Raw genomic sequence first — 19,989 nt, forward strand, 5'->3', positions numbered from 1 at the left:
GCAGCTGCACGCCCCGGCAGGGCGACTGGGGTGGAAGACACGGAGCCCGGCTGTGGGGTTTCGCAGCGGGTAATTGAAGCCCGGGCTCGGGGAGGGGGGGCGTGGGGGGCCGCGCATGCGCACGCGCCGCCGCCGGCTCCGCCGAGGCCCAGCTGCCGCCACCGCCGCGGCGGGCGCTGTAACGCGGCTGCTGCTGCCGCTCGGCGGGCGTTGGAGCCGAGCGCCGGGCGCCCCGTCAGGCGAGCGGGAGCGGCGGCGAGGGCGGCCGGGCCGCCGGCGGAGGAGCGAGCGGGCGAGGCGGCGAGCGCGGGGCCGGCCGGGCGCCGGCGTGCGATGCCGGGCGGGCGGCGGCGCTGAGCGCGGGGAGGCCGAGCGGCCGCGGAGCGGGGGAGCCGCGACCCCGGAGGCGGCGGCTGAGGCGGCTGAGGCGACCGGGAGGCGGCGGCTGAGGCGACCCGGAGGCGGCGGCTGAGGCGGCTGAGGCGGCTGAGGCGGCGGCTGGGCTGAGGCGGCGCCGGCGGGGGCAGCGGGCGCCGGGCGCCGCGGGGCCGGGGCGGGCGCGGGCGGCGGGGCCGCGGGCCATGGACGCGGCGGCGTTGGCGGCGGCGGCGGGGGCGCGGGCGGGCCGGGGCGGCGGCGCGGCGCTCGCGCAGCGGGCGGCCAGGTGAGGCTGGGCGCGCGCTCCGGGCGCCGCCGCCAGTCCTGGGCCGCCGGGCCGGGCCGGGCAGCGGCGTCGCCGTCCGGGCTCCGGGGCCGCCCGCGGGTCTCCGCCGGGATCGTCTCGCCGCGCGCCGCGCCCCTTCCCCCCTCGCGCGGCGGGGCCCCCAGGAAGCCGCCCCGCGGGGCGCGGGCGCCGCGACGCCATGAGGAAATTCAACATCAGGAAGGTGCTGGACGGCCTGACCGCCGGCTCGTCCTCCGCCGCGCAGCAGCAGCAGCACCCGGCGGGGCCGCGGGAGCCCGAGGTGCAGGAGACGCTCCAGGCCGAGCACTTCCAGCTCTGCAGGGTGAGCGCCCCGGGGCCCGCGGGGAGGGGGCGCGGGCCCCCGGCTGAGGGCGCCCCGCTGCGGCCGGCCGGGCCGGGCCGTCTGGGGGCGGACGTCACCCGAGTCCCCCTCGGCCCGGCCCGCCCCTGAGGGTCCCTCGCGGGGCTCCTGCGGGCGCCGGACGGTCCCGCCGTCGTGCTCCCCACAGTCCCGAAACCCCGATCCTCGGGCGGGCTCGTGGAGCCGCCGACTTGAAGCTGCCTGCGGAATCGGCGTCCGGGGACAGTTGTTTATCGGGGCGCAAACCTGTGCCAGGCGTTTGCTCATCCCTTGCCCTTAGACGGTGGTACGAGGCTGCCTTGAGCTGCTCCGCCAGATTCCCTCGTGTTGCCAGAGTTTGAGTTATAGAAAACCCCAAAACTCTGCTGTGTAGCGAATATGTGATTTATAAATATGAGAAGGGAAATTGCATTGAGGCTTATTCTTTTAGTGTTTTTTTTTTTTTCCATTATCAAGGCACTCGGTAAACTTGAATTCCTTTCTGTGATTAGATGGAAGGGAATCTTTGTATTTCATGATGTTATTGAGTTTGATGTCTTGTACTTTCTTGTTTTTTCCTGGAATCAACTCCGAATTGGAAAAGTTTTCAATCAATAAATATTTATAGAGATGTAAAAAAAAAAAAAATGTGTCAGGCTGGAGGTAGAAAAAGGCAGGGTGCTTCTGGCATTGTGTTTCGTGAAAAAGTTCACGCGGGCCTTTTTGCCCCTCAGTGGCACGACCGTGGTCCTAGCGGAGTGGAGAGAGAAGGAATGATGCAGCGAATCGACTCACCAGCTGCTGCATGAGACACAAACTTGTCTTGGTCCTGATCTCTGTCTGCCTGAGAAATGTCGTGCGTTCTTATGTCAGGACTTTCTGAAAGTGTGTGTGTGTCCACTTTGCTTTTTGACTGGCTGCCCTGACATTGTTGAGGATTGAATAGCAAAAATGCGCAATGGAAGGGCGAACTTATTTTCGTTTCGTTACAGTTGCAAAACAGGGTAGATATTTTGACAATTGCTTCCCTGAATCCTTGACTAAAGTACGGCTGCTTATCCTTACTAGTACTCGCCTTTAGCATCGAAATAATGATGCAGTTTCACTTGGAATAAAGCACGAATTGCATATTGAAATGAACGCACCGTTGAGTTATTTATTTATTCTTTTTGACCACTAGGAACAACTGATTTGATCTGGGACATAATAGTATAGGATATTAGTCAGACACTGATAAGCATTAGAGAATGCTAGTATGATAAAGAGGCAGAAGATAAAGTGTTACACTGAAGGGTGGATTTTTTTTTTCTTCTTTTCATTTCTGGCTCCTGGAATCACTTGTTTGTTCATGTAGATTACTTGGATTTTTCTTTTTTTTTTTTTCCCTTAAAGTGATAAGTACATGTATCTGTGTTTTGTATCAGTTACAATTGTTTCAAAATTTGAATGCCCGTATTGACTTTCTGTTTTTTAAATTTTGCTTCTACTTTGGTTGCTGTGATGCCACTTGCCTGTGCCTAGACTGTTCGCCATGGATTTCCCTATCAACCCTCAGCCCTGGCCTTTGATCCTGTACAGAAGATCCTGGCAGTGGGGACTCAGACTGGTGCTTTAAGGCTGTATCCTTTCGTGTACTTTTACTTTATTATTATTTTTTTAACTTTGTATTCTCGGTAGTCCTGTTTTGCTGATTAGTTCTTTTTCCTGTTTAATTCCAAAGATAATGGTATAATCAGGTGAATATGTGCGATTATGGAGTGTTGGCTTTTTCATTGATTTTATTTAGGTTATATGTTTTATTTAGGTTATATGTTTTTATTTAGGTTATATGTTGATGTGATGTTGATCAGTTTTCAATTTATATTAACTAACCATGTATTCACACAGAGGTCTAAAGTTTTGGTATAGTAACTTTGTAAGGAGCTAGAAGATTTTAGATCTGCTTACACTGTTGAGTGAGATATGTTAAAGATGAAGTTTAAAGACCGTAGTACTGGGCATTTGTTAATTGCTTTTTAAAATAACTGTCATGGTAGATGTTGAACTTATGACCTATTCTAATGAATTAGAGGTTAAATTTAAATCTGGTTATTTCTGACATCCATCTAGAAAGTCATTGGCAGAAGACAAATTTAGTTAAAAATTTATGTAAATAATTATGAAGCATTCATATTTATACAAATTTTAGAGCTTTTTCTTTCAGGCACATGAATAAGTGTACTCCTCATATGTTTTTCCTTTTAGAATATTATTTATATATACAAACTTAGGTTTTATTGATGTATACAAACCCTGTGGTATTAGTATAGGGAAAATTATTTTTCCTGCTTATGCCTAAATTATAACAATTTGGTCATGGTATTCTTTCAAATACATACTTTTCAAGCTCATTCTTTTGATCTGAATAATGGAGAATACGTCTCAATTTTTTTTAAGCTACTTAACGTGAAATAACATTGTGTTTGCTTTATTGTGACATTTAACCATACTTGAATACACTTATTTTTCAACATAAGATTTTAAAAGAAAGAAATTTATTTATCTGTAGGCCATCTGCTTCCTACATTTTATTGAGATAGTGTGTCAGTAATAAAAAGAAAAAAAATCACTAAATGATCTCAGTAGACATTAATACTGTCAAAAAACAAAAACAACAAAAACTAGATAGGGAAGCTTTACCCTTCACATGTACGATTTTCTGGCTTCTAAAATGGGGGAGTGGGGCCTGCATTTTCTAGTAATCTTTTAAAATCTTCATTTCAAATAATTACTATGTGGTTTCAGAGTGCGCCTAAAATTTGATTTATGGATTAGAGTGCTGTCCTCACAATGCTAATATAAGTTTTCATATGGGTCATTGAATTGTGTTATTTAGTGAAGTCTGTCACTAACAGCCAATACCAATTAGTGGACTCAAACCTATTAAAGTGGTAGAATCTGAGTAGCTGCAATCTGAATCTGAATTTCTAAGACTATGTGTCTTTTGCCCAAATTTCTAGACAGTTGATACTATAGTATCTTTTGGCTTCAATTTAAATATTTTTATTCCTAAACCCATTGATCACTACCGCTAGGATCCCTATTTTGTCTTTGTAAAGATGGCAATAAAGTTAATTTTGTCAGTGTGGGTACTCAGTGATCAGCGTAACTCTGTGGTGACAAGACTAATGCATTGTTAGATCTAGAACTATTTGAAACTGAAAGCAGAGTTTCTTGTTGCTAACAAGAATTTCATTACTGGACTAAGAAGTTGAAATAGATCTTTTTTAGATTATTTTGTTTTTGTTTTAAGTGGACCTAATATTTACTATTTTTCTAGTATAGTCTGTTTTGTTGCGGTATATAATTTTTTTTTATCTTTTAACCACCATTCTGGTCCTTACATAATTTAATGTAAGTAAATATCACCAGCTAGCTTGATTTTTATAAAACCAGATACTTTTCTTAGACCAGACTTTTAACTCTAATGCATTTGATTAATTAGCAAGTTGACACAAAGGGAGGAGTTAAAATGTTAGCCCTAATGCCAATCGCCAGATAAGAGCCATATCACTTATATATATCACTCATGTATCACATATATGACATCTGTTGGTACATAATTTTTATAATTAAATACTATAAATGAAAGTGAACTGGTAGTGACAGTTCACAATTCTAAATTTCTTCTTAGTCCCTCTCACTATATTTAGAATGAAGGAAAACTTATTTACCAATTCTATTTCTACTTTCCCTTTTTTATGAGATTATATCAACATTCCAAAGTGATAAATTAGTTTGCCTGCCAGTAATTCCACCTAATCATTCCTTCTGTTCAAGTAGCAAATGAGCTTATAAGCTTTGTTTATTATGGCTTTGATTCATATAAAGTGATTGGACCTTTTTATTTTCATCTGATGTTCTCCACATATGTGATTTAAGGTGTTTCTCTGTTCTTTGTTCTTTTCAAAATGAGATACCTAAAATTTATAGGTTTTAATTTCAGAATTCCATATGGTTTAACATGTAGAGTTTTTACAAGTCTACTTTGTCATCCTTTCTCTTTTATATTATTCCATGTTACAGTTGGTTTCTTTTGGTCTCTTTCTTTATCCTCTTCTGTTAGATTCATGTAATCTTTGTCTTAAAAGATGTCTTTAGAGTAGAAATATACTTCTAGATAAAAAGTCTTTTCTTTCATTTAACCGCAGAGTACAAAGAAGGAGTTGTTTTTGAATGGAATTGGGCTATTAGAACTCTTAAGTGCACCTGTGATTTGACTAATAGGATGTCTTAATTGTTAGAAGATGATACTAAGTTTATCGGCCCACTTGGAGGTTAAAACAAAACAAAGTATACACACTGGTGGGAAAGTTACATCTGATATCTTATGCTTGAACAAGAATTATTGAAAATCTGAGAATTTGAATAATGTACCAATGAGGAGACAAGATAAATTTAATATGTTTACTGTATTAATGAATGGCAGGGGACTGATGAAATTATTATATTCATGCTTTACACTCATCCTTCTTGGTTTCTTGAAAGATTAAGAAGTTGGAGTATACTTATTGATAGGAAGCAGGAAAGCAATTTTATGTACCAAGTTATATGTTGGTGATGTAATTGAATTATCTAATTCTTACCTCTTTGCCATATATTAAGGTAGTTATTTTGCATAATCTTGTCTAGAGATTAGAACTTGGAATAAATTATTCTCATATGGATGAGAAGGCAGGGAAGAGTCTAACTGAAGAATAAAGGCCTTTCTGGTAATGCTGTATAGACCTTGTGTCTAGACTCCTGGTTTATAGTATAAAAATTTTGTGTTCTTTCATACTGTGTTGTAAACATGAGCTACCCTGATCTTATTTGTAAGGTATTTCTGTTAGCATAGTGAGGTCACTTTCCGTATAAGCATTTCAAGTACTAGGCAGAAAAATGGAATTCTAAATTTACTGAATTTTTGTAAAGTTTGAGTTTTTGTTATAATTATCAACATTTTTAAAGAACCTCATTTATCTTTTTGAGTTGAGGGAAATATAGCTTAATCGACAGTCTCAGCTTTGATAAGGCATGAACTGTCTTAAATGGCAGTGTAATGTTGCTGAAGGCAGATTTATGAAACAAAGTTTGTACCTCAGAGTTCATCTAACTAGCACATTAAGTGTTGACATTAGATTATAAATTGTAACTGAATTCTACTTCTTGTCTTGCCACTAGATAATTATATGTCCTTGAATTTATGTTTTTTCTTTTAAAATAAAGGATCTGTATTTAGATAATTTTTTCAAGAAACAGTTCTGTGTGTCCAGGTAATTATTTATGTTCTAGGTGAGTATATAAAAGAAATGAAGATATGATCCATACCTTCATAAAGTTTTCATTCCTAACTAAAGGACTGAATTAGATAAATTTAAGTTGAAATTACAGATATACTCAGAGTCAACTTACTTTGCACAGAGTCATATTTATAGGTAAATTATTTGGATTTGATGGCATTTCTATGCTTAATAGGTAAGAGTCACATGCCCAAGAGGAAGGAGTGGGAAAATCACTCTAAGTGAGCAATGTGGATGAAAGCAGAGGAATGGGAATTGCATGGTAGTCTGGAGGCAATCTCAAGACCTGATTGGAATAGTCACCTGAATTAGGGGCAGTAATAAGAAGCCCATTGTTGGAGAACGTGACTTTTAACCTGAGCTGTCTGTGTTATTCAGTGAGGACTCATTATAGTCATATAAGGAGATGCTGACAGGAGAAAATGTGATTTTTTAGGATGGTTAATGGTCATGAATGAAAAGAATAGACCAAATGAATAGACCAACTTTAAAGGTAACTGTTAATCCATATAGGTAATACGGTGTATCCATCACAGTGGTAGATTGGGAACTAGAAAGGGACTTGATTCCTTTGTATAAAATCTTAGAGGGAATAAAGAAAAAATAGGGCGCGCAGACCTCTCCTGCCGCCCGCTGCTCCCCTCAGCAGTGTACTTTGGTCCTTCTGCCTGCTCTGCTCCCCGCTCTGGCTCTGGTGAATTCTCTCACCCTCCCACACTTCTGACTGTACCCAGTGCTTGTATAAATAAATAAATAAATCTTTTTTAAAAAAAAAAAAAAGAGAGAAAAAATAGTAATGAAAATTTGCACATTCTTCCACAGAGGCAAATTACAAGAGAGTAATGGAAAGCTTGTATAAGAGGATAGTAGAGTAATTTGAATTTGGAATTTTGTCATCTTTTACTCTGCTCTTACCGCCATTTTGAATGCATAGCCTAGACTTCTTATTTTAGCATGACAATTTGATACTGCTTTTACATTTGAGTTCCTTTTGGCTAGGTCTTTGGTGATTTCCTGGACATTGTTATTGAGGCACCTTAATGTCACTATTATTTGTTTGACTTTGTCCATTTATTCTTGGTCAGTGTTTCTCAAATAGTGATAGCATTTTGTGCTGCGTGATTCTGTGGATTTGTCCAGCAAACTGTAGACCTAATGCTAGTGTTTCCTCTGATGTCAGTGTAAGAACCCAAACAAACCTACACACTTTCAGGTGCCCCTGGTTGAGAACTATTGCATTTAGCTCAAGTTCTTTGCGAGTTAAGTTAGAATAATAATCCCATCTAATTTACAAAGTTGCTGTCAGAATTAATACAATAATGTATAAGAATCAAATGCAGTATGTGTATGTGTAGCTTTAAATCTGTGACACTGTTTTGATAGTTATGTATGATATTATTAAAATGAAAGTTTTTATTGCTTTAATGTAAAGGTTCTTCATTTTATTTTAACAAATACTTGCTAAGAGGCAGCCAGGTACCAGGCACTGTTTCAGATGGCCTTAATGTCATTTATTTTTATAACTGATTCAATCTTTGAAGAAAAGGTCTTGAAACACACTGTTTTTCTTTTTAAGTGTGTCTTTAAAATGCTTGTGTTCTCAGCCACAAATTTGCAGAATTACTTTTTAGATACAGTAAGATAATATATGTGAAAAGTTTATTATACACAGTAGGTCATAAATGATAGTTTAATGATCTTGCACTTGTAAGATACCATTGGAATGTTTGAATTTCTGCTTATTATTTTTAGTTTATAAAAATGAATTGCAATATTGGAAAAAAGATTTAGAAATAGATTTTTTTGTTCAAAGTAATTAAACAATGGACCAAAAATTTTATTTAGTCATTTTCCCTGTCACCATGACATTTTGTTTATAAAAAAGTTCATAGAAGAATTATAGTCATTTGGCCCTCTACCTGTAGAGGAGAAACGAGGAATTTTGAAATACTGTTTCTTTCCAGCTCTCACCTTTTCATTTAGGAGAGCTTAAAGAAAAGGGTGAATGAGTGCTCTGTCAGCTGGAGGTTGTGATTCTCAGCATGAACTACTGCAGCAGGAGAAACAGGTACATTTTCTTGAGAAACAACAAACAGAAATGGGTGTCTGCCTAGAAGCAGTTATTTTGCATTAAATTTCTTTTGGAAGAAAAGAAGGTGTGATAGAAACTGAATGGAATTGAAAGGGATACGTTTAGTATGGCATCAAGTCTCTGCTTGGGAAGCCTTTCTGTTCTTAATAAGGTGGATTTTTATTTCTATTTTGTATTATCTGTTTTCCATCTTTATTTTTAGTATAATTTGCTTTTAAAATTACACCCTGACTTTGCTATCCTGGAGGAGAAGGTAAAGGAATGTTGGAAGAATTACCTTTGTCATTATAAGATACATGTGTTCTGGAATGCAGACCAATTTTGGTGAGTCAATTGAAATCTCTGGGCTTTAATTTCCTTTCTTATAAAATGCAGATTTTTAGGGTACATGATTTCCAATAGTCCTTCCAACTCAAGGATGATAGCATTTCTTTTCCTGTGGTGGACTTGGGAATGCCCTGGACCATCTCTGTCTAGAGTGTTCTTATGATCGAGAATGAAGTCCTTTTGCTCTGTTTCTCTTGACTGCATTCATAGTCCAAGTCAGTAGACTGCGAAAGTGCAAAAGCTTTTGTTTACATAAAGAACCAGGAAAAAGCACAGGAGTAACAGTCTTTGTTGTCGAAACAGCAGCTCAGGTTGAATAGTAAGATACTAGGGTTTTTTTTTAATTTTTGTATAACTGATCAGGTCTGTTTATGGTGTAGGAAATTTGGGGCATTTTTAAAATACTATCAAAAAGTTTCCTTTCTTGGGTGTTAATGTCAGGATATAAAATTAAGATGAAATTACTTAAATATTACTGTACCTGATTACATGATCTTAGCTGATTTTTCTTTAGAGATTTAGAATAGAGACTATCTTCCTTGAATTACTGATAAGTAATTTGAATACTATATTTGGTAACTAGAGAATAATTTAGAATAATAATAACTGAATAGAACAGTAATAACTAAATATTTGGATTAGTGGGCATCACTAAATAAAAGAAAGCTTTGGTTTTCTTCATTTGACTTTAACGTCATGTATTGAAAAATGACAAGTTGTTTACAAGAACAAAATTAAAAATGAGAATCAGGGTTGATTTGTTTTATGTTTAAAATGCAAGCCTCCTGTCCTGTTTTAGTAAATTATTATCAGAAGGTAAACTCAGTATCTTTGGAGTGCAGATTAATAAAATGGTTTTAGTTTGACGTAAACAGATGCCTATCTACTTAAGAATGTAAAAATGTCATAGAAAGGAACATTTTACAATGTATTACCTTTTAGTTTAGAAAGCCTTTTAATTAAGATAGGGTTTAAATGTGTTCTAGAACTACAAAACTTCTTGGGAAACAAAACAGAGTGATTGTTTTGATTTTTTTAAAGCTTTATTTATTCATGTATACAAGAACCTGGGTACAGGCCAGATGTGCAGGAGGGTGAGAGGATTCACCAGAGACAGAGCTGGGAACAGAACAGGCAGATCTACTGAAATACACTGCTGAGGGGAGCAGTGGGTGAGACAAGAGAGGTCTGCTGTGCCCTGTGGGTATCTCCCCAGCTGGCCAGGATCAAACCTGCCCTGCAGAGGCTGCTGACAGCTTCACGGCGCTGTGCTCAACCGCCTGCGCCACCACAGAGGCCGATTGTTTTGATTTTTATGAAAAAAAACTAAGAGAGTTTATCAAATTATAATCATAACAGACTGCCAAAAGGTACTCAATATATTTCCTTTAGTCACATGTGATATAAATCATTCTAAGGAGAAGGAATAGTACCTTCTCATTTAATTATTCACATTTCTTCTTATAAAGACATTTAAGCATCTATATAGTAGACAATTACAAAATCAAGTAGGGGCCCTATGGATTCTTAAATGTTAATTTTTCTACTAAAGATTGCAAGATGGGTAGTGAAAATTTAGCTCTGTTATTATTTTGTTCTTTAATTTGAACCCATTTTTAATTTTTTTTATAAAAGATTTATTTATGCAAGAACCAGGGTACATGCTAGATATGCAGGAGGGTGAGGGGATTCACCAGAGACAGAGCGGGAAACAGAACAGGCAGATTGACTGAAATACACTGCTGAGGGGAGCAGCAGGTGAGACAGGAAAGGTCTGCTGTGCCATGTGGGTATCTCCCAGCCTGCCGGGATCGAACCTGCACTGCAGAGGCTGCGGACAGCTTCTTGGTCCTGCACTCAACCGCCTGTGCCACCAGGGAGGCCTCCCATTTTTAATTTTTATTTGCAGCAGTAAAAGATAAAAACAAGTTGGTTATCTTCCATTTGTCATATTATTTTTACCATTTGAAGAATTAAATATCGAGCAGTAACGTAATTTCAAATGTAGCAGCCTCAGTTGTTTTACTCTCACATTCTCTTGTATTTCATTTTAAAGGAATTTTGGATACCAATTCTGTTTACTGTGTAACTTTTTCCCTTTTTCTTTTTGCATTGTGGGTGGAAGGTAGACTGAGAATGGGTGAATTACGGGAAGGAATTAATGACAGCATTTATGCCTTACTGCTCAGTGTTCCACAGTGGGCCGTGTGTTCAGGGATTCTTTTAAGATTGAGCACTTTTTTCCCTGTTAAAATAATTCTTAAAGCCCAGGGCCTTTGTCTTAGTGAACTATTTGTCTGGTTTAATCCACTCCCACTTCCAACTCAGGTAGTCCCCTATTTTTAAAGTCAGCATTTAAAAATTGAAATTTCTGCATTACCATTCTTTAAATATCATGTCAACATTAAAGGTCTAAATATAGACCTTTTGGGGCCTCCCCGGTGGTGCAGTGGTTGAGCGCTGGGTTGCGAAGCTGCCCGCAGCCTTTGCAGTGCCGGTTCAATCCCTGGCTGCTCCCTGGCCGCTCCCTGGCCACCAGAGAAGGGTCCCGCATGGCGCACAGACCTCTCCTGCCGCCCGCTGCTCCCCTCAGCAGTGTACTTCGGTCCTTCTGCCTGCTCTGCTCCCTGCTCTGGCTCTGGTGAATTCTCTCACCCTCCCGTGCTTCTGACTGTACCCAGTGCTTGTATAATAAATAAATCTTTTAAAAAAATAAATAAAATTAGACTTTTTGGACATTATAATCTTGAGTGGTGCCTTCATTTAAGATGCTGTCAGAAACATTACAGCGTATGAGAAGTTGCAATACAATTTAAAAGCAAGGCAAATGAGAATCAACCATTGCTTCTGCCATATCAAGTCCAGAAATTAGACAGTAATTAGGGTACAATTATAAAGTCAAAACAGAAAGAACATGCAGATTCTTAGATGATCAACTTAATATGTTTTCTACTAAAGATTACACAGAAGATGGATATGTATATGCCCTGTGTGTGCCTTTAAAGCAGTGAGATCTAAATCTTCAATTCAGGAGTCAGCAGATTTTTTTCTGTAAAGGCTTAGATAGAAAATATTTTGTCTGTATAGTCTTTGACACAACTGCTCAACTCTGCTGATGAAGCCCCAAAGCTGCCACAGACAATACATAAAGCAATGAATGTAGATGTAGTTCACTGTAACTTTATAAACCAGAGAATGGGACTAGATTTGACACTAAAACCTAGATTGTCAGCCCCTGTTCTGGTTTGGCTGTGTGTGTGGAGTAGAATGCTCAAGAATGAATTATTAACATTTTTCTGGTTTCATAAATTATACGTGCGTTTGTTTAAATTTACCTTTTCAGTCATAAATAGAAGCACATTTGAAAATAATTTTTAATGATACATAGTATATCTTTTAAATTAAGTTATTTTTTAGAAGTAGCTTTTGATCTTGTGATGGAGACATTTTATTTTTGTGAATTATTAGTATGGTAATGAAGTGAATTATTAGTATGGTAGATGTCCATTGGGGGTAATTCAGTGATCAGTGTTATTGACATATTCAGCTTGTTTGAGACTTTTGCTTGTTAACTTCATTAAAACAAAGTTCATATTAAACTGTGAGTTTTAGTTTGTGCACGCACTACAATAATAGTTTATAAAAAATAAATTTTTCTAGCTGTGTATGTATATTATATATAATTTAATAAAGGAATTGTTATCTTTAAAAATTATAATTGCATTTGCAACCTTCCCCTAATTTTTTCTTAGTATTTCCCATAAATATATACAGTTAGATTAATACTTACAAGTGAATATAAACATTTTACTAAAATATTGGGATTTCCTAGATATGTGCAAATTTTGATTAAAAAACAACTCATTTTCATCTGTGGAAGAAACAACTTGAAAGTTTTAAAAACGAAACTATCTCATAAGCCTCTGAGAAGCAAGTCCAGGTGCATAGTAATTTTTTTTTAGTTAGATATGTTGCATGCCCCTTCTTAGAAAGAATTCACAAAGTTCTTTAATTGGAAACTGAAATGAATTTTTCCTGTTGCCCGCTGTTTGCATCAGTTTCTGGTAGTAGTAAATGTAGATGTAATTTTATTTAGTAAATAAGCCTTATTTCTACTTGATTCCATTCTCCAACTGTTAGTCTCCAGCTGTTAATCCTTTTGGAAGCAGTTACATAACACAAATAAATAGAAATGGTGATGTGTGGAGCATATTTTTTATTTTTGTTGGTGCTCTGATTTAAAAATGAATTGATCTAGAATAACTTAGATTTCCATAAAATGAGGGAGAATATAAAGACTTTTTTAAAAAGATTGATTTTATTTATGCATAAAAGAAGTGGGGTGTAGGCCTGAGGTGCAGAGGTGAAGATTCACCAGAGACAGAGTAGGAAGCAGAACAGGTAGATTTACTGAAATATACTGCTGAGGGGAATGGCAGGTGGCACAGGAGAGGTCTGCTGTACCATGTGGAGAGCACTGACACTTAAGCCCTACGTCACCAGGGAGGCCCCATAGAATGTAAAGACTTCTAGCTAAAAGTTAGCTCATATTTTTGGTTTGTTAATCTTCATTTGAAAATTAAGATTTGCTTAACACATGTTGTTTGCAGAATGTGCAGTCTTGGAAATTATTTGGTAGTTACTGTTTAATAAGGTCTTGTTTTTTAAAGTAGGGATATTTATATAATAGTTTTGGTCCTGTTTCCTTTTCAGTAAGTGCTGTTTAGAACTTTTGAAGCTGTTCCTGGTGAGGTTGTCTGTTGAGTGATTACCTACTCTTTCTTGAAAGTACATAATCTCTTCTTGTAATACCAGTGCCTCTGCTTTTCACAGCATTACTCTGCCAAAACTGACTATAAATCTAGTGGCATCAGCTATTGCAGTACTTTCTGCTAAGTTGTTTTCCTTTTGTCTATTCTTTTTTGTCTTCTGAAAAAGAAGTAGTGTTGAAATGGTTTTCCTTTTGTTTTGTCTTTGTACTGTATTTTTCTCAATGTTTTATATGTTTCTCTTAAAATTCACTGTACTCAGGAAAGTACTTAGCCATTAAATGTCTGAGAATCGATGCTGGGGTAAAAAAATCACTCTTCTTGAGGGCCTCCCTGGTGGCGCAGGCACCGGTTGAACGCAGCGCTGTGAAGCTGTCCGCAGCCTCTGCAGTGTGGGTTCCATCTCCGCAGGCCTCGGAGCAACACACAGGGCCAGCAGACCTCTCCCGACTCGCCTGCTGCTCCCCTCAGCAGTATATTTTGTCATTCTGCCTGTTCTGTTCCCCACTCTGTCTCTGGTGAATCCTCTTGCCCTCCACACCTCTGGCCTGTGCCCCGGTTCTTGTATAAATAAAAATAAATCTTTAAAAAAATCACTCTTCTTGATATGCAAGAATGTCTGTTTCTTCTTGTTCATTTAACCTTGACCACTCTTATTTATGAAGTTATTTCATAGTAGATTGAGCAGGTGTTTCTCTTAAAAGTATATTTACATATCAAAAGCCATTTAAAAAATTGCCTGTGGTAATAAATATAATTCATTTTGACCTCTTCAGAGATAAACCTAACACTAAAACTATGGTAATAAGAATGAATATTTTCAACCACTTGTTTTGTTTATGATAATAAATTTGTTTATGATAATAATTTTGTTTATGATAATAAAAAATTCTCATTCAGATTAATAGCGCAAGAGGCAAGTAGAAGTCTGTTTCAACCCAGTTTATACTATAATTATATATTAGTCTAGATACTGCAATTTTTTTTTTTTGGTGTTTGTTTCATTCATATTAAAAGAAAGTGGTTGACTGACAACTTTTGAAATACTGATCGGTATTTATTATAAAATGTTTGCAGTCATGTTGAGTTGGTTTTAAATGTGATGTATGTATCTTTCATAGTTACTTTTGTCTTTTTATTAAGTTTTTATTACCGAATAGTGCATGTTATCATTTTGCTTAGGTAGCAATTTAGTAGAATGTTAGAATTGTAAGTCAACAGTTAAATTAAGTATTTCCACTCATGTAGTAATGAGTCTGTGACTAGCTTCATTTCTTAATGTATTAATTTTAAAATAGATTTTATTTTTTAAAGCAGCTTTATGTTCATAGCAAAATTGAACAGAAGTTACAGAGATTTCTCATGTACCCCTCTCCCTGCTCAGCATAGCTATCCCCAATATCAATATTCCTCACTAGAAAAGTATAACAAGTGGTACTTGTTATAATTGGTGAATCTGCATTGATACTTGACAATCATCCCAAGTTCATATTTTACACTAGGTTTCACCCTTGGCAGTGTAGATACTATGGCTTTTAACCACCGTTGTGATATATGGTATTGTTTCACTGTCCTCAAAATTCTTAGTGTTCTGCCTGTTAATTCCTCCCTCCCCCTATTCCTGGCAACCACTAACCTTTTTGCTGTCTCCGTAATTTTATGTTTTCCAGTATGTCATTTGTAATTGGAATCATACAGTTTGTAGCCCTTTTAGAGTGGCTTCGTTTACTTAATTACATGTATTTAAATTTCCTCTATCTTTTTATGGCTGATAGCTTATTTCATCTTTTTAGCGCTAAATAACATTCCCTTCTCTGTATATACCACAGTTTATCCTTACACTTACTAATAGACATATTGACTGCTTCCAATTTTGGCCATTATGAAAAAAGTAGTTTTAAATATCTATGTATGTGTTTTGTGTAGATGTATTTTTCCATTCTTTTCAGTAAATATAAGAAGTACAGTTACTGGATCTTCTGCCAAAGAATCTTCCAAACTAGTCATACCATTTTGCATTTCCACCAGTAGTGAATAAGAGTTCCTGTTGCTCCACATTATCCTAAGCATTTGATGATGTCATTTCTAAATTTGGGCCATTCTAATAAATTTATAATGGCATCTCTTTATTGTTCTGATTTACATTTCCTCAAAGACCTACTATGATATATAATTTTTTATATGCTTATTTGCCATCTGTATTTCTTCTGTGAGGTATTTGGCCCACTTTTTATGTTTTTATTTTCCTTTTTCTTATTCTTTATATGTTTTGAATAATATGTTTTCAGATAAGTCTTTTTACTTTTATTTTCTCCAAGTCTGTCTTGTCTTCTCATTCTTTTGATTATTATGTTTTGCAGAGCAGAAGTTTTTAATTTTAATCAAGTACAGCTTATCAGTTGTTGCTGTCATGGATTGTACATTGGTGCACATTAAAAAGTCATCACCACACACAAGATCATCTAGGTTATTTTTTCCTTTAGGGACCTCCCCTGTCATGTTCCATCCCCCTAGAGTTGCTGATAGTCAGACTAGTTGCTTTAAGCTTTCAGCAATTCATTTATTTTAGTTTAGGTTTTTCTCCCTCTGCTATGATTCCTGCTGAGGTTTCTCCTGGTTGGTTTGTTTTTAAATTGTGATTCTCTGTATTCACTTGTTGGTCTCTACAAATTTGGGGACAGCGGTTTATCTTCTGTCCCCTCACTTCTCATAGATCTACAAAGAGCTGTTTTTGTTTTTTTTTTTTTTATATAATTTTTTTTTTTTTATATAGAGGCATGTTTTCTTTCTTCCTTCCTTCCTTCCTTCCTTCCTTCCTTCCTTCCTTCCTTCCTTCCTTCCTTCCTTCCTCCCTCCCTCCCTCCCTCCCTCCCTCCCTTCCTTCCTTCCTTCCTTCCTGTCAGAAGCGCGGGAGGGTGAGAGAATTCGCCAGAGCCAGAGCAGGGAGCAGAGCAGGCAGAAGGACCGAAGTACACTGCTGAGGGGAGCAGCGGGCGGCAGGAGAGGTCTGCGCGCCATGTGGGGCCACCGGGGGAGCAGCCGGGGATCGAACCGGCGCTGCAGAGGCCGCGGGCAGCTTTGCAACCCAGCGCTCAACCGCTGCGCCACCGGGGAGGCCCCAAAGAGCTGTTTTAGTTTGATCAGTTTTTTCCTTGTTAGACAAGAGAGGTGATTTTTAGGTTTCTCTTGTGCTGGACCAGAAACTGGAGTCTGTATCAGTTTTACAGTTGAAAAGAAAACATTATCTTCAAAAAGAGGTTTTCAAATTGATGTTTGTCAGGACATGAAACTACTAGATAGGGGTACTCTACTATAAAAAATGTAAATGTTTGATAATGGCTTTGTAATGCAAATATATTCATAGGTCACAAAATGAAATTTTCTTCACGGTATTAAACTTTGGTAAATTTTTATTAAATTCTTGTTTTGAGTATATTCTTATCAGGTTGATTAGAGAACTAATTCATATAGAAGTAGCAAGTTATTAGAACTTTGGGAAGTAAGATCTATGATGAGAAATTAAGGAAATCCATGGTTATTTGATTTGAAAAAAGGGAGTCAGAAAAATTTTAAAAATCATACATTTTATGGAAGATAATGCTTTAATTATACTTATATATGCAATGTTTTCCAGGTTTTTTCCAACCATAGCTATATAGTTCAATCATATGTAGAGGTGAATAAAAACCAAGGCATACAAACATGTGCTTGGATTTCTTCTCTTGAGATTCTGACTCAGTGACTCTGGTATGGGGCTTGACGCCTATGACTTTTTGTTTTTAAATTTCTATGTATGCTTATAATGTAGACCAGAATTGAGAGAGATACTGGCTAAATGTTTATTTAACAAGTTGGGTAGCAATATTTTTAGTGAGGCAGATGGTGGATAAGAAACATGTTCAATACAGTAAAGAAGATGCCTTTGTAAAGAAATCATAGCATCTTGCGATTTGTAGTATAGCCATGAGGAAACAGGCTGATGCTTTGTTCTACCATAGCTTTCCGAAACAGGGCTATGAAACAGACACACTTACTGCTTATGAAAATGGAAAGGAACTAGAGCTCCAGGTTTGTGCCGTAGTGTTTTCTCAGCTGTGTGTAACATAAGGACCAGCAATAAAAAAGGATTATATAGTCCAATGATGAAGTTTAAATGTATAATCTTAAATATGCAGGTGATCTTTACACTGATCAGGTTAAGAAGACACATGAAGTATACCACAGATGAGAAAAACCTCAGTATACATAGGTTGTTGTAGTTATCACAGATCATTTTACATATTTCTACTTTTCCCTGGCAATTTACTACTTGAGAAATCTTATAGGTTATATTATCTTGAGTAGAATAAATGTATGATGCACTGCCCCTTTTGTTGACTTGGTTTATTCCTCATAACAGTGTAGAAAAATAAGTGAAACAAAGCTTTCAGATACTAAGTAACTTCTTGTTTATGTTCATAGGAAATAAATGATAGAGTTGGCCTAACACTAAGGCTTAGTCTCTTTACATTTTAAGAATGTTTCATTTTACATTGATTTAAAATGTTACATTTTAAGAATGTTTGACCATATTATGGTGGTGTTTAGATTTTAACTTTGTTAACTGAACTCTCTTCAAGATTTATGCTGTTTAAAAATTACCCACCACCCTTTATTGACATAGAATGCTTTATTCACATAGAATAGTAAGCCATTTCAAGCAGCAACGTTTTGAAGGCTTACTGAGATACTTGAAGAGTTGTATGTTACTGTTTACTGAAGATGTAAGCATGTATTAAAAGAAATGGTAGCAGAAGTTAGTGGAGGATTGGAAATCTTCAAGGTTTCTGATGCATTAAAGTTATACTCTTGGGTTTACTTTTATTGCTGTGGTATAAGGGAGCAGTTTTTTGGTTTGTTAGTGGAATATCTGCTCAAAGAAATACTTTCTCAGACTATCATATAATTTAAATGTATAATACTGTAGAATAATTCACTGGTTATTTTTAAGTTCATGAAAAATATAGTCATCCATATTCTTATCTGTAAACTGCACACTGTAAATGTGTTTTCCAAAACTGCATACAATATCAAAGTTCTCCACTTGCTTTCCATTTTGTATGTACTCCAATCTTCCATTCCTAAATTGGAAATTGAGGATGTCACTGTTGGAGCGGTTGGAATAATGCCAGTACTTTCTTTGTTTTTTCTTTCATTGATAGGAATTGATGAACAGATTCTCTGAGAAGATATAAAATATTTAAAAATCTTAATGTATTAAGTGTATCAGTCTTGATGTTACACATTCTTCATAAAAGTAGAGGTTGTCAAAATACATACATAATACACAGTGGTAGTGACAGCAGTGAAAACTTGCTTAGAGTTATACTTTTAGAACTTAGTGCTGACTGATGTCCCATCGCCTGCCACTTTTACTATTTTTTTTTAAAAACTATTGTACTTTGCTGACAGAACAGTAGAAATCCCAGAAGGAAGAATAAACAATAAGAGGAATTATTGCTATGATTGTAATACTCGCCTAACCAGCGATTGGAAGATTAAACAAATAGACTAGTAGCGGACATTCATGAAATTTTTAGAGACTCTGGTCCAGTCCCCTAATAGAGGCAGTAGTTTTTACTTTACTACTATGCTTTTTGCTGTATTCCTAAAACATAAGCTAATTTTAAGCCTAACAGTATATATCTACCTAAGCACATCTCTTAGGTTTTAAAACTCATTTTTCATTCATTCATAACTATTTATTGATAGTCTGCTATGCATCAAACACTGCTCCAGGTACTTGGGGCAAAGGGAGAAGATTGCTTTGTCTCTGTTACATAAGATTCTTTTTTTTTTTTAAAGATTATTTATGCATACAAGAATTGGGGTACAGGCTAGAGGTGTGCAGGGATGAGAGGATTTACCAGAGACAGAGTGGGGAACAGAACAGGCAGATTGACTGAAATACACTGCTGAGGGGAGCAGTGGGTGAGACAGGAGAGGTCTGCTGCTCAATGTGGGTAGCTCCCTGGCTGGGGATCGAACTCATGCTGCAGAGGCTGCAGATAGCTTCAGAGGTTGTGTCTTACCCCCTTGCGCCACCAGGGAGGCCCCTCTGTTACATAAGATTCTTTAAAGTCTAGGTACCTTATATGGAAGTTTTTCAAAAATCATCTTAGTCACAGATGGAAGCTTTTGAGGAAACAAGAAATTATATATAAAACCAAAATATCAATAGGACTGTTTCCTAAGTAAGGAGGAAAACACAGGAAAGGTATTAACGTAGAATAGCCTCAGATGGCTATTGCATTTCCACATGGAATGATGTCTGTGGAAATGTTTGGAACATTTTTTCTTTTTTCTCTTTTCTCAGCTTTATTGAGGTATGATTAACAAGTGAAAATACTTAAGGTTTGCAACATGGGATTTTGATATACATATACATTATAAAGTGATTACCATAATCAAGCTAA

The 19,989-nt window shown here is 37.9% G+C and overlaps 1 protein-coding gene across 3 annotated transcripts in view; it reads left to right on the forward strand.

Moving 5' to 3' along the window:
• The first annotated feature begins 831 nt into the window (after nt 1-831).
• Nucleotides 832-19,989, forward strand: part of STXBP5 (syntaxin binding protein 5) — a 140,175-nt gene continuing 121,017 nt past the window's right edge. For all 3 annotated transcript variants that reach the window (XM_037520538.2, XM_054697909.1, XM_037520539.2), the window contains exons 1-2: nt 832-1,007; nt 2,547-2,644. In XM_037520538.2, coding sequence (XP_037376435.1) covers nt 864-1,007; nt 2,547-2,644 — 242 coding nt within the window. In that variant the 5' untranslated portion in view covers nt 832-863. The remainder of the gene's footprint in view (nt 1,008-2,546; nt 2,645-19,989) is intronic.

This window comes from Talpa occidentalis, unplaced genomic scaffold (assembly GCF_014898055.3).
Source record: "Talpa occidentalis isolate TD23 unplaced genomic scaffold, MPIMG_talOcc4v2.1 talOcc4.2, whole genome shotgun sequence".
In the NCBI taxonomy this organism is placed as follows: Eukaryota; Metazoa; Chordata; class Mammalia; order Eulipotyphla; family Talpidae; genus Talpa; species Talpa occidentalis.